This window comes from Lissotriton vulgaris, chromosome 9 (genome assembly GCF_964263255.1).
Source record: "Lissotriton vulgaris chromosome 9, aLisVul1.2, whole genome shotgun sequence".
NCBI classification, from domain to species: Eukaryota; Metazoa; Chordata; class Amphibia; order Caudata; family Salamandridae; genus Lissotriton; species Lissotriton vulgaris.
The window spans coordinates 18,136,268-18,161,876 of NC_141697.1; the positions used below are offsets into that span (position 1 = coordinate 18,136,268).

At 47.8% G+C, this 25,609-nt stretch overlaps 1 protein-coding gene across 9 annotated transcripts in view; it reads left to right on the top strand.

The window, feature by feature from the left end:
• Positions 1-25,609, top strand: part of RALGAPA1 (Ral GTPase activating protein catalytic subunit alpha 1) — a 775,068-nt gene that overhangs the window by 249,258 nt on the left and 500,201 nt on the right. For all 9 annotated transcript variants that reach the window (XM_086936929.1, XM_086936922.1, XM_086936927.1 and 6 more), the window contains 2 exons: positions 8,647-8,840; positions 14,780-14,878. In XM_086936929.1, coding sequence (XP_086793055.1) covers positions 8,647-8,840; positions 14,780-14,878 — 293 coding nt within the window. The remainder of the gene's footprint in view (positions 1-8,646; positions 8,841-14,779; positions 14,879-25,609) is intronic.

The following is a 25,609-nucleotide window of genomic DNA, read 5'->3' on the forward strand; positions in this document are numbered from 1 at the left end:
TGAGTTCAGTATGGCCTCTAACTGTGCCAATTTTACTTAGGCTGGGCCAACAGGAGTGGCACTCCTGTAATCTAATCTGGAGATGACCAGAGATTGCACTTGTAGGAAAGTAGCCCATTTTGACTTGGTCATCACCTTTTTTGCATGGTAAATATGTAATTTCGGCTGGAAGTGCATTGGGTGCCTGCTTACCAGGTCCCTAGTGCCAGACCTCTTTCCCAAAACTGTACAGTTGTTTCCCCACTTGGAAAAACCGTTACCACCCTCTAAGTCCCTAGTTAAGTGGTAAGCATGGTACCTAGGGCCTGAGGTACTAAAGAGGGTCCTACGGGCAGCAGCACAAATTGGGCAACCCCATGGACCCCTCACCAAACCCATGAAAGGCTGCCACTGCAGGCTGTGTGTCTTCGTGCAGACAAAAGTGAAAACACATGTCACACATCACTGTGTGCCATGTCCCCTAACACTGCATGTACTATTTCTAAGGCACCCCTACAGCAGACCTGTCAGCCCTAAGTCCTGGGTGCTTAACATTACATGTGAGTGCATGTCTGTATAAGCATATATGCCCCTATGCTGGTCAGACCCATTACTTCCAGTACAAGTCACCTCTCACCTTGCCTCCAAGTGCAGTGTCAAAACCGTACTAAACAAGTTCAACACTTTTCTGGAAACTCATATTAACACCCACACTACAATGAATACTTGCAAGTGCTCCAAGCCTGCTTCTACACATAGACCAACCCCTTCTTGTAGTGTCTCACAATGATCCTCCTTCAAAGCCCCGTCTCTCGTAGGTCCTGCTGATCTACTTTTCTGCCACGAAGCCCCTTCCTATGACAATGTCCTACTCCAACTGTTAGACCTGTCGGCCCTAGGGTGGTCTTTCTCTTTTTTTTTTCGCCCTTGCCTCATTTTTTCCACCTTCTTTTTTGTTGACCTTAGGTCTCCGGGCACCTTCCCTTTGCTAATCAATGCTAAGGTGCAGGTGCTCTCTTCCCCCAATATGTCTGCCACTGACCCCTGCTACTCCAACGTGGTCTTTTTAGACGCACTCTAGTAGCCAAGAGCTGGGTGGAACCCCTAAACATTGTTGCGACACCAGCCTGCCTTCCCTGCCCATAGCTAGAGTGAGGCAGCTCCTGGAACCTTCCGGAATAGGGGAATGGCCACCAACTGCCATCTTAGAGAATGGTTTGTGACCTGGGACTATAAAAGAAAAGGGAGGGAAACTTTTCAGTCAGTTGGGGCATCACTGACCTGGGGGACCCTACGCAGGAGACTTAGGCGGTAGGGCCTAGTCGGGAACCTATACCACTGGGGGTGACAGGGTTTAGGTGCTGCCCACCAAGCTGTGTGAGGAGCACTGAACTAGCCCACTGATCTGGCCCGGCAGGAGGGGAACCCAGGGACCACCTGCAGTGACCCGCTGAGGAAACTTGTCAAGCCTTCAACTCAACCCCCCCCCCCTCTTCAAGTAACTACCTACCAAGGGCGCAGGAACCATCTAGCGCCAAGAAGAAACCTCACTGCCACAGGACTGCTGGGGATCAGCCAGGTACTGCGCTGTATCCACGCGCTCCCTGCTAGACTGTGCCCCCCTGTGCTGCCCCGTCTCGTCTCCTTGTTGACCTGCATAAACTACTGTTGCCCCCGAGGTGCTGTGTTACCAGCGCTGTTGCCTGAACTGCCTAACTGTTTAAGCCCCTGCCCTTCCTAGCGCTGGGGCTCCAAGAACTGCTGTCGCGCATTCTAGCGCTGTGCCCCGTAACTATTGTGGCCCCTGAGAAGCACTGCACCCGTCCGAACCGTTGGGGCTCTGGAGAATGATGGGTCCCTGAGGAAAGCACTGCGCCGCCAGAGACTACTGTCGAGCCCCCAAGCGCTGCATCAAAGGAAGCGCCGCATACCTGCTTCACTGCAGCAGCACGGGTCGCCCCCGAGTCCCCATCGGCGCCTCGGTCTGCAGTTCCGCCATCGGAGCGCCGTCCGCATTCCTGCCGCTGCCCGGCGCTAGGCTGTCCCGGCCCCACTGCTGCCCGCATCACCCCGGCGGCCCTCAGAGTCAGGGGAGGGCCACCGCATCGTACCAGTAGGCCACGCTAGGCCCAAGGAGGCGCGGAAACTCGCCTCACGTGACGGGGTTGCGCGGCAGCGTCATCGGCCGCAACCCCGCCCTTTGTCGCGCAACCATTGGCCTGGGCTGACGCGCCCTCTCAGCCGGCCCTGCTATTGGCTGCTGTGGCCAGGCCCCGCCTCTATCAGCCCCCTGATTGGTTCCCAGGCCGGGGAAGCTACAGAAGGCCCGGGAACAGCCTGAAACCACCGAGGAAGAGCACCGGAGCCCCCAGCCTGCCACCGACTCGCCGGAGGGCTCAGGAGGAGCGAGAGCCGAGCGGGCCTCCCTGGTTAGGCCCCCTTCCTCCCGAGGCCAGCTGGAATCGCAGCAAGGGCCCCGGAGTGTGCTGAAGATTTCAGGTAAAGTCCCCGGGGGAGGGCTGGACCCGAGTAGACGCGCGGCCTCCCAGGAGCGTGAAGGAGGCCCCGAAACCGCCCCTTCCCTCGGAGGGACTTGGGACTGGGCCCCGTTCGCCCTAATCTAGTCAAAGAAGGCCCCTGAACTGGGCAAGAACGTGGACCGAGCCTTTAGTGACAGTTTGTGCCACAAAAGTTAGCCCCTGGCTGGGGGATTAGTTCATCGCAGGCTACTGCTAGGCCCTGATCAATACCAAGATTACTCTTGCCTGATGGATGGGTCAATATTGCTAAAGGAAATGTTTCTATTTACATAAGGGGATGTTTATTCCTGCCTGATTTGTAATGAACTGTTATTCTTACATGATGAAATGCTCATTCTTACTACCTGAAATGCCTATGCTTGCCTGTTAAAATGTTTAGTCTTGCTAAATGAAACGCCCACACTTACCAACTGAGATGGTCATTTTCTAGCCTAATGAAATGTTGCCTGATTTTCAATCACATGTTTTAATCCTGTCTAATGCAGGGGTTCCTGAACGCCTACAGGTATATGATGAAATGTTTACTGCTGGGTAATATAGCCTGTGTTCCCCTAAGGCAAGGGGTATTGAAACATGCTATGGTGACTATTAAATTGCTCCCTTTTGCTCCTCGGATGAGGTACCTTAATGGGTTATTACTACTGTGATTATTGATTGCTCTGAATGAATTACCAGACATGACCTTGATCTAGATAAAATTCAGTGTTGTAATCAAACTTACTGGTGTGGTCTCAGTCCTTGCGTGCATTCGTTGTCTCAGTGGATGCGTGTGCTGTGTAGTCACTTAACACCTGAGCTTTCGGGTGCCTACCTGCTAGTGCCAGGCTACCCCCGGAGAACTGGTGACTCCAGTTCCTTCATTGGTGTCAAGCGGTGGGGATCAGGACCTGTGACTATACAGCACCCTCCAGTGGGACAGAGTGCGGCGCAATTGGACTAGACACCTATCGTGCATGCAAGCCTAATCAATTGACCCCCCCCACTGTCTAGCCTGAGTGTATAGAGACCTGTTTTGACCTAATCCTGTTACCTACATTCTAGTATCCCTCCTTTAATTTATCTGGGTCCCCACCTGTCAAAATGGAGTTCCAGCTGGCCAACCTTGAAGAGTTCCTACACTAACCATGCAGCAGAGCTCTCTGGAGAGGCCATCTCAACTCTACTCACAATGGTCAACCCCACTGTCACGTAGGACACATTTGCAGAAGCACTCAAGGAGACCACAGACCCCCAACCCTACACTAGATCCTTGTGACCTTGACAACTACGGGCCCATCACTCACCTAATCTCTGTTGGCAGAATCATTGAAAAAGCAGTCTGTGCTCAAAGCCAAGACCTCATAGTTGCCACCCACCTTCTTCAAGTCCAGCTTCAGATCGCAGAAAAGAATAGAGGCGGCTACCTTGCACATGGTAGACAATGCTCCCCTGGCCACAGATTATGACAACTGCCTCCCAATCTCGCTGAACCTCTCAGCTACCTCTCAGTTACCTTGGACACAATTGACCATCTCACCCTCCTCCATATATCGAAGTCCTGAATGGGATTGTCTGGAAACTTCCTTCCGTGGTTCTTCTCCTGCCTTTTCACCTAACATAAGTTCATTCACATTGACACCTCCAGTTCCCTAAAAGATCGCTATTATCACAGGTTTCCCTCTGGGTTCCATTTTGTCCCTTGCCATTTTAGCCTCAATATCTAGCCCCAAACAGAATGAACATCCTCCTATGCGCGGATGATGTATATCTCTGCTGCTCCGCTGCAGACATCTAAAGCCGCACGCTGCCTGTTCCTCATCCAGATCCTACCAGAAGCTCAACGCCGCCGTAACACAATTGCTGTTACTTGCCAAGAACAACAAGCAAGAGATAGTCCAGATCTGCCCTAATATGTAGCTTGAAAGCATCAAGCCCCATCTTTCACCCAACTTAAAGTCCACCTCATCCATCCTGGACATTGACCTCACCCTCACGGAACACAAAGACGACTTGTACCAGCTCTGTCTCTAAAGTTGGTGAAGCTTTTCCTCTGAGAAAGGGCCCTCCGAACTGGAGCCGCTGTTCAAGCCTTCATGTTCCTCATTCGGGGAGACATTGATGATGTAGAAGTAACATTTAATTTAGTTGTGTGCTGTTGATGGACCATGGATTGCTGCACCATACTGTTCAAGGGAACACTGAAAATCTTTTTAAATTGGTGAAGAGGGGAGATTATTTGGTGCTGGTCTGAGTGTGTTTTATGCATTGTCTATGCACTCTGCACTGTCCAGTGTTCTGCTTGAAAGAAAATAGTGAGAATGCCCCCATGAGACCACACTCCTGCCGAGAAAATGTAGGATGTCTCTTCAGCAGATATTCGATCCCATCGAGGAAGGCAGATGGCTCTTTCTGATAAATCTGTGGAATCCCTAGTTGTGTGTTCTTGTACATCCTTCCCCGTGAATGTTTCTCAGATGTTAGGTGGGGACTCTTTCTTACTTTTTTTGGAGTCTCGGGCTGTGTTCGCCAAGTGCCTCGGACTGGTAACCGCTCATCTCTATAGAATATGGATTTCTATTCACCTTCTTGCGTATGATTAGTTAATAGGGTTGATGCAAAGAAGGACAGGATCCTTCTCCCCCGCCCCCCTCCATTGATTCACATGATTTGCTGATCGTTCAATGGGGCAATGTCTAAGAGGGAGTTTGGAGTTGCTTTATGTAACAATGTAGCATTTTCTGTTTCTGAATACCAGGTTAAGTCATTGACATTTGTATGGCTTGAGCCCACTCCACACACTATTAGTGTGGTCTTTTAACCCATTGGCTGTTATCACCGTTCTGAGATTTTTATTGCAGACAGTAGTCTGATTCACCTTGTGATTGTTTCTTTCGGGTGTTGTGTTCTCATTGTTCTCTAGGGTGAGAGGTAAAATCTTATTAGTTGAGCTGGGGTTGGTATTTAGTTGGTATTTAGTGTCGGGGGTGTAAGAGGAAGAATCAACCATATCGATCATCTCGGATGTGTCTTCAAGGATGAGAAGCTCTTCTAGATTCAACAGCAGTAGAATGGTTCTAATGCATGTAAACAGACTGGAACTCAGAGGAGTAACTCTGGTTCTGAAGCATTTGTGCTCCGGATTCATGATTCAACAGATGTCAGTGCTAGTATCGAATGAGGTAACATAAAGACTGTATACTCTGTCACTGGTGGGACATGACTGCAAGTTTGCCCAGAAAAACTGGAACCTTTGTGGATTTGGACTCTAAAGATAGGCTTTCATATGGAGCAAATCACTACGATATCTCTACTTGTGGTGCTCTGGGGAGAGCCAGAGTGAGTGTCTTCAAGTCACAGAGAGATACAGATGCTAGTTGGTTTGTGTCGTAAGAAAATGGTGGCTCTCTGAGCGTCAGACCTAGGCTCTAAGAACCAGAGAAGCTGTGTTGATCCATCCGAAGCCAAAGACATTGGTTTAACTTTATTTTCTTTGGACACAAATGCAAGGTGTTCCAGAACCTTGAGACATAACTTATGCCTCTTACAGTTTTGGCCCCATTAGGCCCTGCCAATGGCAGCCTCTTTGGCGTCTTCACTTGGCGGCTAATCTTTTTGTCGGTCACCGCAATCCAACGTCAATGAACTTCAGAGCTGCTTTCTATCCTTATGTCAATACTGAAAGAAGTGAAGAGGCCTCCAGAATGGGTAACCTTTCGACTGAAAGACTCTGAATTGTAATGTTTCAGAAAGGATACAGTCTACTGAGATGCCATGGCAATGCTGTGCTAACAGCATCACCACTGCGCTCAGGCGTTTCTGCTCAATGCTTTTGTCATTCCTGTAATCAGAAACCTATTAGTTGTTTTTTGTATGTTGGGCTTCTCCATTAGGAGACATATCCTGCTTTAAAAGTAAACCTAGTGTTTCCCAAATGTATGGGTCCTTCCTTTAAACCTATGCTAAATTGGAATTAGACCGTATTTTCTTGGAAGTTGGCGTTGTGAAAGCCATGCACAGCATCTGTTCGGAGATTGAATAAAGTCTAGTCCAGCTCTTTGGAAGAGCGTTGAAGATATTTCTTCTAATCTCATAAAATCATCTTTCCTCTCACCAGTAAAATCAGGTTTCCATTTGCGTCAGGCGGTGCATTTATTTGTTTTTATTTCTATTCCTAGTTTACCAGCAGGGCAATCTCTGTACACTTTACGTGTTAAATGAAAGTTGAAGCTCTACATACATAAAACTATAGATATTCGATAATGCACACATCGTTTCATAGGCTGGTCTGACTGTAAAGGCTCCTGCGCCAAAGCGAATGCGAGGCGGGTAGTGTTTTGCATTCATTTCCATGACTAGAACACTTAAGAACGCCTCCTAGCGAAGCCTTGAATCCTCTCTATTAGGAGGAAGGTTGCAAACCAAATCTATTAGTTTGTTATCATTACTCAGCCATGTTATGCTGATAACAATAATACATTCTTGTTCCAAAACGGTGATTCTTACCACACCTCTGCTACTTCCGTGCTATAAATAATACGTGGCACTATACCTGTATGAATTACATTTTGTTTTCCATCCTTGTACTGTTGGAAGGCGGGGTCGACATTACTGGGATTCAAACTCCTCGCAGATCCTCAACTAGGGGCTAATTTAGACTTCAGAGTAACCACACTCTGAATTTATAGCTGTCCGCCGACCCACAGACATCTCTTGGATTGGCGCAAGAACCTCCGTCATGGCGGTTCCTGACCAGGTATTAAAAGCGTGCCACACTGCTCCTTCAGCATGTTGGTGCCATCTGCACACTTTCAATATTCATTTTTTATTTTTAAGAACAAAATTCCAAAGCAGGATTTTCTTTTAGAAAAAAAAAAGCAGGGACCCAAGCACCCCCAATCCCCCCCCCCCTACCCCCCCCCCCCCCCCCCCAATGCCATGGGAGTTTTTTCCCATGACGCGGGGGTCATTAAAATGCTTTTACTTTCCATTACAGACACATTTTGGATAGCAGTTTGTGAAATAAATCCTGCCCATTTGTTAGTCCACTCTAAATGAGGTGGACAGACTAACGGCCTAACCTCAGATGACTCTTACTCTGTCGGTCCGTTGGAGGAGTATGTCAGCGGTGGAGCCGGAGTAGTCTCCGTCACTGACATACTTAAGTTCCACCGACTCTAAATGAGGCAGCCAGAACTTCAGTATAAAGGTGAGGACAACCCGTTGCTGCTATAAACGAGTATCTTCTCCCCAAACTCTAATTCAGACCCATACTTGACTGAGCTGTCCTGCTGACACAAACCACTACTTTAAGGCCAGTTCATACATTCGCCGAATTTTATAACCTAGATTTGCATGCGCAAATGCATGAACAGAAGGTTCAGACTGCCCTTAAGAGCCCAATTTCACGTTGTCTGTGCTTCAGAGCGGCGAGCATTAAAGAGGCAGTATGTGATCGTCTGTACTGTCTGTTTTTTGACAAGAGAAGGAAAAAAATGTTGGCAAATGATTTGTAGTATGTTTTTTAATGAGATTTAAACATTTTTGGTATAACTATGGTTGGGTCTCTACCTATTTGCAGTCTATCCTCCTGCCTTTGGATGGCCAGAAATAGACCTGAGGAAGCTGTCCCACTACGGGCCCCCGGCGGTGGGATGGGTGGTCTGGGGTGCAACTGCTATGTTCTAACTGATGTTTTAGCGCGGTGACACTCCGTTGTGGTAACCATGCGCTCTGTAAGCTGTATAATAATAATATCTTCCACTTATCTTGTTCTATTGCACTTTTAAAGCTTTTTTTTCTCGCCACCCAGCCCGTCATCCTAACTTTTTTTTTCCTTCTATTAACACCACATTCTTACATTGTTCACCCACCACTTTGCTGTCATTTCTTTTTATTTTCACCTCATTGAGGTTTCACAACTCCCTCATTGTCTCCTACCACCTCAGCACATCATATTTCTAAAGTCAGACATTCTCATACCAATGCCATTTGTTGTTGTTCGACTCTGTGGAAAGCTCCAGTCACCTCCTGGCAGTCTCATGCCACATTAAAGCATTTGTTTACCACCTCGCAATGGGGATTTCACCCTCATTCCATTCTCCACCCTTCTCCATGTATCTGACCGCCTCTTTTTCTTCCCCTCTTGTAGAGACCAGTGACTTCCAGTTGGAGTGCTGTAGCGTGATGGCGGGGGGCAGCCTCACCGGCTGGCACGCTGACGTCTCCACCGTCATGTGGCGGAGGATGCTGGGAATCTTGGGGGATGTCAATAACATTGCCAACCCAGAGATCCATGCACAGGTGTTTGATTACTTGTGTGAGCTGTGGCAGAATCTGGCAAAGGTGAGTCTACATCATTGGTCCAAAACATGCAAGTGGGGCAGTATGTGGAACATGCCCCCCTCCACACAGGCTGGGGCACAGTACATTCGCACTAGGGTAGGCAGCCTGGTGGCCCCTCAACGGTGAGGGAGCCTAGAGCTCTTTCACCAGGGATGAAGTGATCTCACGCCAGAAGGACTTGAAAGGCTCTGGTGGAGAAGGGGGACAGAAATAGTAAACACTCAATGTACTGCACCTGCGCCACATCTCAGTACATCTTAACTCGCAGACCATAAAACAAATTTAAAAAATATTCACATTGTAGCCCTGGTTTGAATCCGGAAGTGAGAGCCAAACAGGTATGGCCTCAACTTCTATAAATTCTAGAACAACTAAAAGTAGGCAACCAGCAGGATTGTAGAGGTAAAATATAGATGTTTGGAACCCAAATGCATTGAGGATGGTGATGGGTGATGGGTGCAAGGCTAGGGACCTGGCAGCTAATGGCAGAGCTCAGTGAAGTTACCAGAGGTTGTCTGTAGTTTGGTGGGCAGGTTTCTCTGGCTGCTACCGTGGTACAAGTGGCATTGACTCTAATACACTTGTAACATGGCGTTAATGGCATACCTTGTCTGCAGAACTGTAAATAAGGTCATCTATGAGCGTTGAGGTTCTTCTGACCAGTAGCTCAGGGTATCTGTGTCGGGTACTTCATCCTTGAAGTGCCAGCTTTTGCTCCCAAACAGTTTACTTTGAGAGAGATTAGTCCCTCCTCTCACCCGTGCCAGGAATTGAACACAGCCGCACTATTTCCTGACCTAAAGTCAAAGGCCAAATTCATTTTTACACATTAAGATTAACGGCAGCGCTGTGCTCCTGCTTGATTGGGGATGCGTTGTATGGGGTGATCAGTCCAGACACGGTTGTGTGTTCTTTGCAAGGCATTATAACCAAAGCATTATATACCATTTAATGGCGTTGAGGGTGGGGTATGGAATATGATTCTCGCCTGACCATACGTGACACTCCTTTGGATTAAAAGAAGCTTCTTCGGGGCTGTTGACGCCTCTTGTTTCAGTGCCTCTCGTACGCTTCAAAGGGTTTCATTTCTAGGGGCCAAATCCTGCACTTTAGCAAATAACGGGGTTCTTTCCTGTTCGGCGCATGTTGCTGCGCTTTGAATAAAACTATTTTTGGTTTTCTGAAATTGATCCAACTAAGATGGTACTGTTTTCCTCTTATTTTGGGTACTCTTAAATACGCTGTGCAATAGTCTTTGGAAACTTGCAACTCATTTCCTTCCTTGGAGTAAAGTGAACTAAACTTGGTATCTGTAGTTTTACACTGAGCCCTTCTTACTTGGAACAAAGGAGTGTTTCCTCTTTGAGTTCAGTAAAACATGTCCTTCGTGTGTTAAGACCGATTCAATACTTTCAGATGCTTTGGGACACACTGGAGAAAAAGGGAGGGGGCAGAGCAGAACCTCAGGTCAGCGCCCAGGGAGAGAATGTCCACTCTAAATAAAGCGACCAGGGCAGTTTAGACCAGTTTACCATAAAATACAGTTATTAAACACTTGCAGCACAATCTTAAACAGTCCATGCTCTTCAAATTTTGATAATGTAGAAGGTCTTATCTTACTTTAGTACTAAATCATAGATCTGATTATCACAATTATACTTCTAATGAATGCTTCCTCAGGAATTACTTCTCTGGAAATATTTACTGGTGTTGGACTAGACCCAGAAAAACTTCCAGCTTCCTCAAGTGCGGCTCATCCACAGAAGCATTTAGGTGACCTAGGATACAGCCTGTGCGAAGCCCGTTTTTTTCTCCATGTCCCTCAATTACTGTACATAGGAACATACTCAAGTCCTCTGTCTTTTATGCACTGTGTTTATAATTTCTTGGATTTTCCTCTTCACTATATTGATTTTTAAGTCAGTTTAAAGTCTAGATCAAAGACTGGAACAGTTCTCTTTATCATTCAAGACATGGGTGCCCTCTCTTTTTAAAGTTTATGGATCCCATTAGAATGCCTTTTCTAGAACTGAACTAAGTTCAGTGTTTGAAACTAGACAGAAGAAGGGAGAGAACACATAACAATACATTGAAATATTTGTTAGGCAAACAGAAAACTCATCATTGAGACCAAGTTTAACAAGTCCACCAGCTACCAGTCCAAATAAAAGGAGAACAAATATTGGTGAAAATCTAGTCTCGCACCGCCCCCAGTACGCGAAGTAGCAGCACATATCAATCTTGGGCTTCAATTCCTTGGACTCATCAGTGCTTTTACAATTCCTGTGGTGCTTCTGGTTGAGTAAAGGCATATCTGTGTGCCTTTGTGTGTCAGCCTCAACTGTGTGGGAAACGAGTAAAGATGCTACTCCTTGGTTATGGTTTCTTTACTTTCTCTGGGATGTCATCTGACCACCCCTCCCCCAGCCGCGACCCCGCTCACCTCACACAGCAGGAGATCAGACTCTTGTGTGTCTGTTTTCTGTGTGCAGGGAGAAGACAGAAACAGAGTTTCCACTCTTGGAATCGACTCTGCACTTCGGAGGGGTGCACTAATGGGTGCATGTCCAGACTATGGAGAATTTGGAGGCAGAGACTTCTGAGAATTCAGGAATGGCTGCCTCAGAATCCTTCTGCTGAGGAGGTGTATCTGAAACAAGTCATTGTGGAGTTTCAACAGATTGAGGTGCTGGCTGCGTGGTCGGTTCCAGTCATTGTGAATAGATTATCCATGAGAGATCTTTGGGATCTGCCTCTGACATTCATGCCGTATATGCACTCTCAGCTCCTTTGGAGCCGTAGATCTCCGGGGTAAAAAGGAGCTATTGTTTTCACTTTGTGCTGCGCTGCATGATTACTGCTGCAGATGCGCCTTTGTGCTTATTACTGTGGATGCGCCTTCGTGCTGCGCTGCAGGATTACTGCTGCAGATGCGCCTTTGTGCTTACTGCTGCGGATGCGCCTTTGTGCTGCGCTGCACGATTACTGCTGCGGATGCGCCTTTGTGCTGCGCTGTACGATTACTGCTGCAGATGCGCCTTTGTGCTTACTGCTGAGGATGCGCCTTTGTGCTGCGCTGCAGGATTACTGTTGCGGATGCGCCTTTGTGCTGCGCTGCACGATTACTGCTGCGGATGCGCCTTTGTGCTGCGCTGTACGATTACTGCTGCAGATGCGCCTTTGTGCTTACTGCTGAGGATGCGCCTTTGTGCTGCGCTGCAGGATTACTGCTGCGGATGCGCCTTTGTGCTGTGCTGCAGGATTACTGCTGCGGATGCGCCTTTGTGCTGCGCTGCACGATTACTGCTGCGGATGCGCCTTTGTGCTTACTGCTGCGGATGCGCCTTTGTGCTGCGCTGCACGATTACTGCTGCGGATGCGCCTTTGTGCTGCGCTGCAGGATTACTGCTGCAGATGCGCCTTTGTGCTTACTGCTGCGGATGCGCCTTTGTGCTGCGCTGCAGGATTACTGCTGCGGATGCGCCTTTGTGCTGCGCTGCACGATTACTGCTGCGGATGCGCCTTTGTGCTGTGCTGCAGGATTACTGCTGCGGATGCGCCTTTGTGCTGCGCTGCACGATTACTGCTGCGGATGCGCCTTTGTGCTTACTGCTGCGGATGCGCCTTTGTGCTGCGCTGCACGATTACTGCTGCGGATGCGCCTTTGTGCTGCGCTGTACGATTACTGCTGCAGATGCGCCTTTGTGCTTACTGCTGCGGATGCGCCTTTGTGCTGCGCTGCAGGATTACTGCTGCGGATGCGCCTTTGTGCTGCGCTGCACGATTACTGCTGCGGATGCGCCCTTGTGCTGCGCTGCACAATTACTGCTGGGGTTACACCTCTTGGCAGCCAAGTGTCAAACGCTGTCGTTCCTCCCAGTTTGCAGACAGTCGCTCTCAGGCCCGTGGACACCACTCTTCACCGCTGGTCTTCACGCATATGTGGCTTAAACATTTGCTCCCCCTGTGTCCACCCAAAAGCTCCTTCAGTAAGGAAGCCTGCTCCGATCGTCTTAGTGCCACGATGACCCTGCCAGGTGGCTCCTCCGTGGCGTGGTTCCGTGAGAAGGCTCAGTGTTGTCACCTCCTCTCTTTGTATGAGAAGCTGCTGCAGCGCCACCTCTTGTTTCGGTGCCATCTTCATTCCTTTCTTACTGCGTCACGGTGGGCTTCTCCAGGTTGCAGGAGCAGGCTCCTCTGGTCTCAGGCAGGTGGTCCGTGGCTCCCGCTGACCCAATGTTGCTGCCTCCAAAGGCTGCAGCATTGCTCCATGAAGGAGGCCACCCTGGAGCTCCCGTAGAAAGGGACCCTTGCAGTGCATGGCCGGCTCTGGCTCTGATCGTAGGAGCCCAAGGAGAGGATGGGTTGGGAAAGAAAACATTTTGAGGCGAAGTAGTCCAAATATAATTTTCTGATTAATATTTCTATGCACAATTATCGTTTTAAAGAAGACTTTGCTCTGTATTGCTGGCCGGTGAAGATGTTTAATATCGGGGGAACACTCTTGTGCCTGGCCACTTCAAAGATTAGTAGGGCATTAACAATTTGGACCCACTGAAGCCAAGAAAAAAACGTTTCCAGAGAGGTAAGGAAGTTTATTTGCATAGTCCATGCTTTGACGTATTAGGGGGCTTCCTCCACTGATTTGAAAGAGAGAATCAGTAAATCTATTCTCATTTGAGCGGCACTGGTAATACACACCTGCTTACCTAGTGGCAACTTGGATTTCATAGGGACCCTCACTTTTTAAACATTCGGCTGGGACGGGAACAGGCCCTGTTACTGTCGACCACCTGATGGCTAATCTACGGATGATGTGTGTCGAGGTTTGCAGAATCTCCGTTTCTTGGTATTCAGTTTCAGAATGTTTTTTGTTATCCACTTTCGGTTTATGGCCGGCCGGTCTTTCAAGGCTTTAAGGTTCTTTCTGAGGGGTTCCAAGCTTAATTGGCGAGTTAGGCTAAATGTGAGCAGGGTGGAATCTGCTCATCTCTGTGCACATTTCTCATGGTGGGCTTGTATTGGGGTTTGGCACATCTGCTATCACCCCACAGTGCTGCCAGATGTTCCTTAGGATGGTGGTTGACACTGCTCAAGGGAAGGGCTTTGTGCCTCCAAAAGCAGGACTCTGTCATCTGCAGAAGTCCACAGTCTCCACCTGCGTACACCTGCAAGACATTGCGTTTCTTTTCCTTCTCTGGTTCGTTTACAGACATTGAAAGGAAATCACACTTACCCAGACGGTTGGCATTTGTGAACTATCACAACTAAAAATAGACATGCTGGCACCGAAATATGCTGCCACAGATGCTTCAGCACACCCGCACGTATACACCCACACACTTATGCACACACACTTAAACGCACAGACACACTTATGCACACTCTCATAAATAAACAGAGAGGGAGGTGAATGAAGTGCTCACATTCTGATTCTGAATTGTCCTGCATTAAACAATACATTTTTCCAAATAGTAAAAGTCCAACATCCTTTTTGCTCAAAATGTGAGCATACCGTTTGCTGCTTCTCTTATGTCATCCACCCATGTGCTACCCCTATCCTTGTGACCACGCCTGTGCATGTCACTCTACACGTTGCTCCAACTATGCAATTCTTCGCACCAATGGTTGTTGCTCATTCTGTGCATATTTATACACAATGGACATTGCAGCATGTAACAATATTATTGCCCCCTGTGTCTCCGCATTTCTGCCAGCGCTGTCAACATTGACTCTGCGTAAATAATGAATTGGGTGTAGTGCGAGCATAGTAGGTGAACTCTGCTATAAGGACATGGCGGTGCGAGCTTTGCGATGATTTCACATACGTAGGCCCTGTCTTCTGATGCACTTGATCCTCAGAGCTCTGCCCGACCCCACTAACCTTAACCCCCTAGGATTGGCGGCTATTTTATAACTTATTTTTCGTTTTGTTGCAGATCCGGGATAATCTTGGAATATCCCTGGACAACCAGACGTCTCCACCTCCCCCGGTGCTCATTCCGCCCCTGCGCATCCTGACACCATGGCTATTCCAGGTAAGAGGAAGCGGGGAGTGGGTGATGTATCTGGGGTCAGGCTTGAAGAGCTGCCCCTACACAGAGTGACCCTGACCTCCTGCATCAAGGTGTGATGTGCCTGTATCCCTTCTGTGCAGCATCAGGAGGTGTTGCCTCCACCAAGGCATTATAAGAAAGTCCTGCTTCCTCCTCGCTGCCTCTTTCTATTGATGATATCAAATCACTACATAAGTTTGTGCATTAGCTGACCCCTCTGTGTCATTTTTGTGCATTATCTGTGCCGCTGCAACCCAAACCCTGCCTCCTCTGGTAGATTGTGCATGCAGATGCTTTGAGCATTATCTGAATGCCCGATCTCATTGTTTTCTTGACCCCCATATTTCCCTGTTTCTCTGTATTATTTTAACCTGCTGCTTTTCTCTGCATTACCTTAACATCCTGCCTCTATCATGCGATGTTTAGTGATTGTCATGAACTAGGAATAGTCCACTTGTTCATGGAATCCTGGAGCACCTTTACAAAGAGATGGTGTCCGTTTTATTTTTAAAACAATCTCCTTTTAGTTTGAAAACCAACTAAAGTTATATAGTGCTGGATGTTATGTTACTGATTTTTCATTTTATTTACTTACCCGTTTTCGCAAAAGTCTCTTGGTGCAGCGGAGGGTTTCTTTATATTGGGCAAAATCTATGAGATGCTGCAAGAGTCGGATAATCTCTGATAGGACTAAATAGCTTGTAACATATTCATATTATAAAGCGGTGTATTTATTTGCTTCCTAAAACTCCTTGAGAGGGTGGGAGAGCTTTCTGCAGCCTACCAAAAATGCTCTGTCTACCTATGTTACTGTTCTTGATCTACGAACCAGTTGAAGTGTGTTGGGAAGATATATTTTAGACATTAGGTTTGCGTGATTGTTGTTTATTGCTTTGCGGACTGTAGCCAGGGCGTTAAACTTAATGTGGCTCAAATGTGTGGACAGTGTAAAGATTCAGGGGCTGAGAGCAGGATTATGGCGCTCATTCTAGCATCCGCATTCTGTACCAGTTGGAGGCGGTGTTGATGTTTCTCCGGCAAAGCTGGAGTGTGCCTAGCATAGCATGATCTGCATAGACGCATCCACCGTGGGGATACAAAGATTTTTGTAGACGTAAGGAAGGATTCTTGTAGGAGCTCACAATTAAACAGAATACGACAACAACTTTAGAAATCTGTGGGGAGGAGGGAAGTTTCAAGTCGAACTTGCTGTCTCGACTCCAGACCTCATTCGTTGGAACTAGTGTGGAGCCCACAGCGGATCAGGAGGCGGCAGGTACCAGTGCCCAATTTACAGGAGGAAATTATGTTTCGACAATCTGCCTTACTAGGATTTTGTTTGAGAACATGTATCGCCATCCAACAGTTGAAGTGAAAAGACAATACAACACCTTCTTGGAAGCCTCCTAATGCAACCAGTGGCTGATGGAGGTGGAAGCTGGAAATGAGCTGCATATCTTCATTGAACATGGACATTGCAGTCCCTGGCTGGTGGAACAATGCTGCCGGGGTCACATATAGGGATTGAAGAGCGGGTGTTTTAAAGAATGGAGCCCTGTGGAGAACCAGGGCTCAATTCTAGTGTTCCACAAAAAGTGAAGTTGTGGCCACTTCTTACTTTGTATTGATTGAGATCTGTTGTAGAAACGTTTCTGAAAACCTGTGACCTGTAAACATGCAAGAAAGGATGCGATGTTTGATGGTGTCTGAAGCTGCTGAAAGTCCAGCAGGGCTAAGACTGCAACACCACTGCCTTCCACTAATCTCTCATGTCCTGGAGGGCGGAGAGGATGACAAATTCTGTACCGAAACCAGTTAAAAGTCCTCTTGGCTCATATCCAGGAGCCTGTTTGCCTCTGCGTGTTGCTGACCAAAGGCAAACAGGACGAGAGCGATTAAATACGTTATTTTAGTTTTAAGGGGATTTCTTTTTTTAATTTTTTTATTTAAAGTGGTTTCAAAGCTGCTGTTTTCCTAGTCTTGGAAAAGATTCTCCGGACGAAGGAGCTGTTCTAAATAGCAAGAAAATGTTTTTTGCTGAAAGATAGCAGTGCTTTCATAATCTTGACCGACCGAGATCATTTGGGGACTTTTAGGGATTCCTGCCTCAATATATCTGGAGCACCTTCTTTTGCATGAAACTAGTTATAGCCCCATCAAACAATCTTTACCATTGCTGCGGCAAAAGAACTAGTAAGATTGAGTTCTTGTCTTAAAGCCTACATCAGGACTCCTTGGCTTATTGTAGCCAGGTTTAGAAAACTCTTACCTTCGTAATAGTTTAAAAACGGCCATTGCCTTATGGGTGCAAAAAGAACAATTGATGGACAGAATGCAGAACAATGTCATACATTCACCCCAGTACAGAGATCTGGGCCTAAATCCATGATTTTTTTGCCTTATCGGTGTGCATTCAAGTGCATTTGTAACAGTTATGCTGACTCTGTATATTTCATTCAAGTATTTAAAATGTCTCCTTCCAGAAGATTTATAAAACTGATTTAAGGCTGCCATATTGCCATAGGCCTTATTTCCTAGATTTTTAAAATGAAGTTTATTTTTGAAACTTTGGGAGAAAACTTTTCTTACCTACGTGAATGATTTTACCATTTCAAGTGGTGGTCTGCCTATGACCCGACTAAACGGGTGACAAAGCTTTCTTCCCTTAAAAGCCATTATTTTGGTCTTAAGGATATCGTAAGAAAGTGGCTCTATATATACTGGACCAGAATAAGGTACAGTGTGTATAGAGTCCACAAAACCCAGAGGTATAACAGAGGTTAAAGCCAGGTATGACCTTACTCTCTAAAGTGGTAGCTTGGACGAGCAGTAAGGCAGTACCAGAGGACAGTGTAAAGCATTTGTTGTACACACTCAGTCAGCAAAAGGTTTCACACACTCAAGAACTGAACTCCAGGCCAATTGTTTTTATATCAAATGATATAGTTGTTTTATTTTAGAACCAACAGGTATCAAAATATACTTTTCTCAATATGAGTGATCTCACATAAGTACTTTGCAGAAAGGCCATAAACTTTGTAAACACAATAGGTACAGTGGTTGCAGTAGGCAACACAATTCTAAACACAATTTAACCTTGAGCATAATGGGGTTTCTACATAAATGCAGTTGATTACTTTATAGATTAATTTTGTAACTCCAGGACTGGATCCTAGATTCAGTCCTGGGGTCTAAGCTGGAAACAGTTTAGTAAAAACGTTTTGGTTATTGGAATGATTTTTAAAGAATATAAAGGTATTTTAAAAGTTGACACTTCAAAACTTTTCAGTGAAAAACTAGCAATGTTATCCTATAGAAGGAAATTCAAGTCACAGGTAAAGTAGGTTCTTGTTACTTTTGTAATACAGGACTGGGCTCCTAGGTTCAGTACTGGGGCCTCTACCAAAGACAGGTAAGTAATTACGTTTCAGTAGTTGGTACGATTTTTAAGGAATATTTGTAATTTGCAAAAGTAGACACTTGGAAAAATTTCACAGAAAAATAGTCAATGGTTTCCTATGGGAGAAAATTCAGGTTATGGGTAAGAACGGTTATAATTACTGTTGCGATTCAATAATGGGCTGAAAGGTACAGTACTGGCTCCTCTCCTGATTCCAGCTGAGTAATTCGAAATTTGTTACTCAGCTGATTTTAGATTAATATTTTATGTTATGTTATGTTATGTTAATTGGGCTCTTTTATAGCGCAACGGCTACTCCAGTCGGAGTGTCCCGGCGCTTTGGCGAAGAAGTCCTTTAATGGAAAGGAACATAACTGCAAAAAAAGGAACAGCAAAATTAACTAGTAAAAAGCCAGGTTTTTAATGCCTTTCTAAAAGACAACAGACTGGGGGCCTGTCTAAGAACAATAGGAAGTTCATTCCAAGCGCGCGGAGCCAGGTAGTGGAAGGAACGCCCTCCTTGTCTGGTTCGCTTGATGGATGGAACGACCATTTTAGACAAGGAGGCAGATCGCAGAGCTCTGCTCGGCTTGTAAAAAGCAAGGCGCTTTCTAATATACCTAGGGCCTGAGTCATGAAGAGCCTTATAGGTTAGCGTCAGGCTTTTGAAGAGAACCCTCTTGGCTATAGGGAGCCAGTGCAGTTCCTTCAACAAGTTAGAGGCACTAGCTCGTCTGGGGAGTCCATAAATAGCCCTAGCGGCTGAATTTTGGACTACCTGCAGTCTCCTTATCAGATATTTTGGGAGTCCCAGATAGAGGGCATTTGCATAGTCCAAACGCGACCCGACAAGTGCTTGGACTATGACCCTTCGATGGTTCACCGAAATCAAGGGGAGAAATTTCCTGAGCATCCGCAGGATTCCAAAGCATTTCCCCGAAAGACACGCAATTTGAGGCCCAAAGGTTAACTCATTGTCAACAATGATACCTAGGTTTTTAGCCTTGGTACTAGCATTGGCAGGAGGAAACAGATCTTGTGGCCACCAACTTTTCCAGTTTGGTTCAGAGACACATCCGAAAAAAAGCAGCTCCGATTTATCGGAGTTGCATTTCAAGCCGTGTCTTTTGAACCAATCAAAGACTGCCTCTAAGCAGTCTCTGATACGGATCCCATCGAACACCTCGTTCTTGTTATAAGTAAACAAGAGCTGGGTGTCGTCAGCGTAAGACACAATCTGAGCACCAAACGACTCCGCAACCTCTGCAAGGGGGGCCATAAAGATGTTAAAAAGCAGGGGGCTAAGAATAGACCCCTGAGGGATCCCCACTTCCAGGGTTGCCATAGCTGCGGAGTGAGGTGGCGCCCAGATCGTTTGTCGACGGCTGGCTAGAAATGATTTAAGCCAGTTCCACACCGTCCCCCTGAGGCCACAATTCCAGAGTCGAGTTAGGAGGGTATCATGGGGAACGGTGTCGAACGCCGCCGACAGGTCTAACATGACCAACATGGCCTTTCCTCCAGTATCTAAAACCTCTCTAATGGCGGTGGTGACTTCAAGTAACGCGGTCTCTGTGCTGTAATTCGCACGAAACCCAGATTGAGTAGTGTGCAACAAGTTGTTATTCTCGATAAAGTCAGAGATAGATCTGTGCACGTGTCTTTCCGCCACCTTCGCCAGAGCGGGGAGGAGAGAGATAGGCCTATAGTTGGCATGTATGATGGGATCCAGAGTTGGTTTTTTTATTAATGGAAGGATGAGAGCGCTCTTCCAGGCCTGAGGGACTATGCCAGAAGACAATGAGGAGTTGAGAATGGAATTGATGGGGCCATTTAGCAAAGGGGCTATTTTGTTGAGGCAAGAGACCGGGCAGGGATCTAAAGGAGAGCCCGATTTCAAGCCTGTCAGATGGTCTAATGAGGCAACAAGGCTTAGCTGTGGAAATTCCCAGACGGTGGGTTGTAAGGAGGAGGGGGCATCAAGATCAGCCGCCTGAGGCTGTTTGGAATAAGTAGCAAGAGAGGCTTGGATGGATGTTATTTTGTCTACAAAATAATGTGCGAGTTCATTCAGCCAAAGTTCTGAGTGAGACTGAGCCGAGATGCCTAGGGATGGAGAAGTGAAGTCCTTAACAATTTTAAAAATTTCCTTACAGGAATTATCAGATTCGTCTATCCGACGTTCAAGATAGGATTTTTTTCCACTCCAAATCATCTTGTGGTAGGATTTAGTTAGGTTTTTAAACTTTTCTTTCTCAAGAGGATTGTAGTCTTTCCTCCAGGTTCTTTCTGCTCTCTTGCAGTTTTGCCGGGCTTCTCTAAGCTGAGATGTGAACCAAGGAGCGGAAGGACGTTTGTTTCCGAGTTTGGCGGCATTCTCGGGCACGAGATCCGCCAATATAGTTGAGAGCCATTCCGTGTAGCTAGCTAGATCGATTTCCACATTACCTGACAAAGTGCAAGGTAAACGTGCCATGGCCTGTAGTAGCGTCTCATTAGATAACAGATGAAAAGGCCTGGAAAGACGTTTAGTAGGGATAGTGGGATTAGATCTAAGAGGAGGGGCACTTGATAGGCTAAAAGTGATTAAGTAATGATCCGACCATAATACCGGTTGAGGAGCAAGTACGTTGATCGGAACGGTGGAAAAAACTTGGTCTAGAATATGGCCCTTATTGTGCGTAGAATCATGGATGAAAGGTGTGAGTCCTAATGTTGCTGTGACCTCCATGAGTTTCAGTGTATCAGGATTTGTAGCCTCGTCCATGTGTATGTTTAAGTCGCCTAAGAGTAGACAATGTTCAGATTTAAGGCATGGGACTGAAAGTGCTACCTGTAGTTCATCCAGAAAAGAGCCTAATGGACCGGGAGTACGATATGCAAGAATACCGGTGCATGCTTGATGGGGAGACAAGTGAAGAGTGAAGCCGAGTGCCTCGGTGTCCTGAATATTTTCTATCAGGAAGGTAGTGCAGTGCAGCTGGTTGTTAACTATAATAGCCACACCACCCCCGCGCCCAGATGTTCTATCCCTCCTAATGATGGAATAATTAGGTGGAATGGCGTTGACTAAATCCGGGGCTGAGGTATCACTAAGCCATGTCTCAGTGAGAAAAAGGCAGGATATAACAGAATTATCGAGCAAATTCCATATATCTAGCGCATGACAGCCTAAAGAGCGTGTATTAAGGAGTAGGCAAGTGGTGATGATCGGAGGATGAGTCAGTTTTGGTTTGTTATATATAGGAACGCGCCAACCACAGACATTGCATCCTTTTCTGAGGATGCGACGGCCCGGAAAGACAGAGTGGCAGCGACCTACCGGAGGACGGAGATTGGAGAGGGTCTCTGACGAATATGAGATACACATAGCTAACACTGACAGCAGTAAGGTACCAGCCAGAGGAAGGTGCCAGCCAGCCGTCCTGCCCCGTCTGCTACCGGAACGCTGACGGGCGCAGACGGGCAGGACTCTGGCGAGACTCAGCGTTCCGGTAGCAGACGGGCAGGACTCTGGCGAGACTCCGGCGCTAGGGACGGCGCTCGAGCAAACGCGCCCGCTAGCGCGGTAGAGCGTCCGTTTCCTTTTATGGGGTCCACTAGAGCGCTCTCACCGCTCTGGGCCACACTCAAGATGGCCGCCGTGTAAAGATTTTACTATCCCCAAAGAAAGCCCAATAAAGCACAAAAACGGCCGCTAGAGCCGTGAAATGCTGGCGAAAATGCGTGCAGGAGGCCTAGGAGTGTGCTGTCTGCATTACAGGATGAAAATAACAATTTTTTTAAAATGACGATTTTTCAATTAAAAAGCTTCAAACAGCTGACAATAACACCAGTTTTGATGTCCCTTAGCAGGTAGCGCTGCTAGATCGTTTTTGGCGCAAAATCTCGCGAGCGCTGACACAGGGCTCCTTTTATGGGGTCCACTAGAGCGCTCTCACCGCTCTGGGCCACACTCAAGACTTTAGAGTTTCAAAACTTCACACATAGAAGATTTTTCGAGTCCAACTAGTCAATGTTATTCTATGGAAGGACAGTGAGTTATCGGTTTCCAGGTGAGTACTCGACTGGTGAAATTAAGGTTCTGGCCATAGACTCGGGGTCTCCCTGGGTCGGAAAGGTACAGTAGTTGCACCCTCAGCGGCACTGGGGCTGCCGGGTGCAGATAGAGTAGGCCCAATGCAATCCAACGGAGGGTAGGGGGCCTTCGGTTGGTGGCTGCAAGCAAGCAGGCTACACGGCTGTGGGAGCTGAGCTCCTGGTCACTTACTCAGGGCAATTGGGGAAGTAGAGTAGGGTAGTAGTTGCACTCCAGCGGCACTCGGGTGGCTGGGTGCAGGTCAATGTTATCCAATGGAAAAGTTAAAAAGGGAACAAAGGCTGCAGGCTCAGGGACAGAGATTCTTCAGGTGCGACCGCCACTTCGAGAGGTAAGTTGGGATCTTGGAGAAGAGGTAGGTATCCCTAAGGAAGGCACAAGGAGCTGTGGGCCGCCGGGTGCAGAGATGTCTTTTGGAGTCGGGAAATCTTACCCTTGGCTGGTCGCGGTTGGAGGGGTCCCTGGTTGTGAGGCTGCAGGCGTCGTCTGGGTCGTCGAGGAGGGTCTTTAGGCACTGGACTTCGGGTCCCAGTCACCGGGGGGACGTCCTCGAGGTCTTGGATCACTCTGGCACAGACCGGGCTCGGCGGGTGCAGAGTGGGCTGGATTAGCTTTTCCTGGCTGGCACCAGGGATATTGCTGTTGGAGCAGAGCTTCTGCTCATGGGAGTCCCCGTCTTTGAGAGGGTCAAGGCAGGGAGGACCTCCAGGTTTCCCAGGGTTGCTATCCGCAGGAGTCGCTGGGATGTAGCAGGAGCAGGTTCCAGGATCAACAGGCTGGGGCCAAGTCAGTTGGTGTCGTCCTGTTAGCAGCTGCACGACGGGTCTTCTTTTTCTTGATCTTCTTTCTTCTTTTCTTATCGTGATCTGAGGAAGGAAGGTTCAGGGAGCCCCTAAATACTAGTTTTAGGGGCGTTATAGGTAGGGCAAGGTAGGGCAAGGGCAGGGCCAAGAATTCCCTGTCCTGGGGTAGGTACACCCCCTAGCCTGCTCCTCTCCTGTGGGAGGGGGGCAAGAGCCTATCTGTGATTGGGCAGAACTCTCAATCTTCAAGATGGCCGGAGCCTGGGGTCGTGCTTCACCTCGCCCCTCCCACCTGAGGGGTGAGGTTGGCTCAGGCTGGCACCCCCCCCTTCGTGACAGGGTTTCCCCGCCAGTCTTCCCACCAGAGTCGGGGCTAGAACTGGTGGGGGCCAGTTGCTGAGTACAGCAAGTGTCTTGGAGAAGCTCATAAAGGCGGAATGCCTTTGAAGCTTCCCCCTGCCCATCCAGGGGGAGGAGACCAAGCACCTCACCCAGGATGTGCATTGTTGCGGGGGCTCTACACCCAGGGGTCCAGCAACATTCTTTTTTTTTTTTTTTTTTTTTTTTTGGTTCAAGACTTTTATTGAGCATTGTCAGGAATACACAGCGTCTCGCCAACAACCCGGAGGCCGGCCGCTATCAGTGCATACATAAATACAAATAATTTTTGACATGTATGTGTGCTAAAAACAATTCTGCCAACAGTTCCGTCTAGGTGACAAGTGCCGCGTCTTCACAGCTAAATAAATGAGTCTCGATTTTTTTTGAATTTTTATATAACCATTGACATGTGCAGTGTCTATACAAACTCAAGAATGATGGGGGGGGGGGGCACACAGGCATCCAGGCGGGCATAGCTAATCTCGACAGGCACGGGGCTGTCAGAGTGGCAGAGTCATGAGACCACACAAGAGGGAAGGCTGAGCCACAGTATCAGAAGCAGCGGGCGGACAGGCCTCAGGGGACGTCGCTGAGGTTAGAGATTCCCACATAGGATCCTGAACGGGGGGGGGGGCGGGAGGGGGACAGAGAGGGGGGGGGGAAAATAGGGGGGGGGTAAGGGAGGAAGCAGCAGACACAACATGCCATATACAGTAGCCCAGGGGCTGTATCGCAAGTCCAAAATAGCATCATCTAAGGATCATTACTTCCCAACTGCAATTGCTGTCAGTCGCGGGCGGGAAAGGGGGGGGGGGGAGGGAGGAAGCAGCAAACACATCATGCCATATCTAGCAGTCCAGGTGCTACATTGCAAGGCCAAGACACATCATCGAAGGAACTCTACCGCTCATCTTCAATCGCTGTCATCTTCGGGCGGATCAGTTATCAAATAACATTGTAACGGGGCCCATATATCAGTAGGCCTGGAAGCAGGCGGCAATAGTTCAGAATAGGTATGCAATTGTTCCTGGCAGTACACCATATCACTCAACCAATCCTTGAATTTGGGCGCTCTTCCCCGCCCCCATCTACAGGCCACCCTGCGTTTAGCCAGAAGCATAGCCAGTGCCACATATTTGCGGTGAGCTGCTTGGAGAGGTGCAACATATCCCAGAAGGGCCACCAATGGGGATGGATCCACCGTCATGTGTATCATTTTGGAGAGGGCCTGAAATACCTGAGTCCAGTATCTATTCACTTCAGGACATCCCCATGCAAGGTGAAGGAAATCAGCCCCTGGGGCCCTACACCTGTCACATGCATCTGTAGGCCTGAGCTGGAATCTGTGTAGACGCGCTGGAGTGTGGTACAGCCTGTGCAGAAATTTATAGTGGATTATCCTATACCGACTGTTAGATGATATGCGCTCAGTTTGCTGTAGGCAAAATTCCCATTGTGTGTCCGTGAAAATCAAGGTTAGATCCTGTTCCCATTTCTGCCTAGCGGGCAGAGCAGTGTATGTCATGTTGGCCCGTATAGATTTATAGAGTGCAGACACTAGTTTAATAGGATGGTCGTGAAGCAGCATGTTTTGCAAGGGAGGTAGCACCGGGGGCTCGCAGGGGAAATCAGGCGTGATAGCTTGTAGTCCGTGTCTGAGCCTGACATAATAAAACAAGTCCAGAGGTGTTGGGTGGATACCTTCATATAAATGTTCCCTAGTTCGGAAGACGCCATCTAGGTATAAGTCTCCCCACGTAGTGACACTAATCTTTTTCAATAGTTTCTGAAAGCCAGCCTCTTGTAGGAGCGGCAGCTGTGGGTGATAGGCCAGCGGCAGTTTCGGTGCGTATAGGAAGTGCAAGTCCAGCTTAGCCACAATAGAGTGCCATGCTGTCACCGTGCTCGACACAGTGGAAGGGGTCTTGTCCCTGCCTTCAACCTGGGAGTAGAGCGCGCCTTCAATAGGGATCGGGTGTGCCAACCAGTGCTCAGCTGCCAGTTGAGGCATATATCTTTGCTGGCGCACC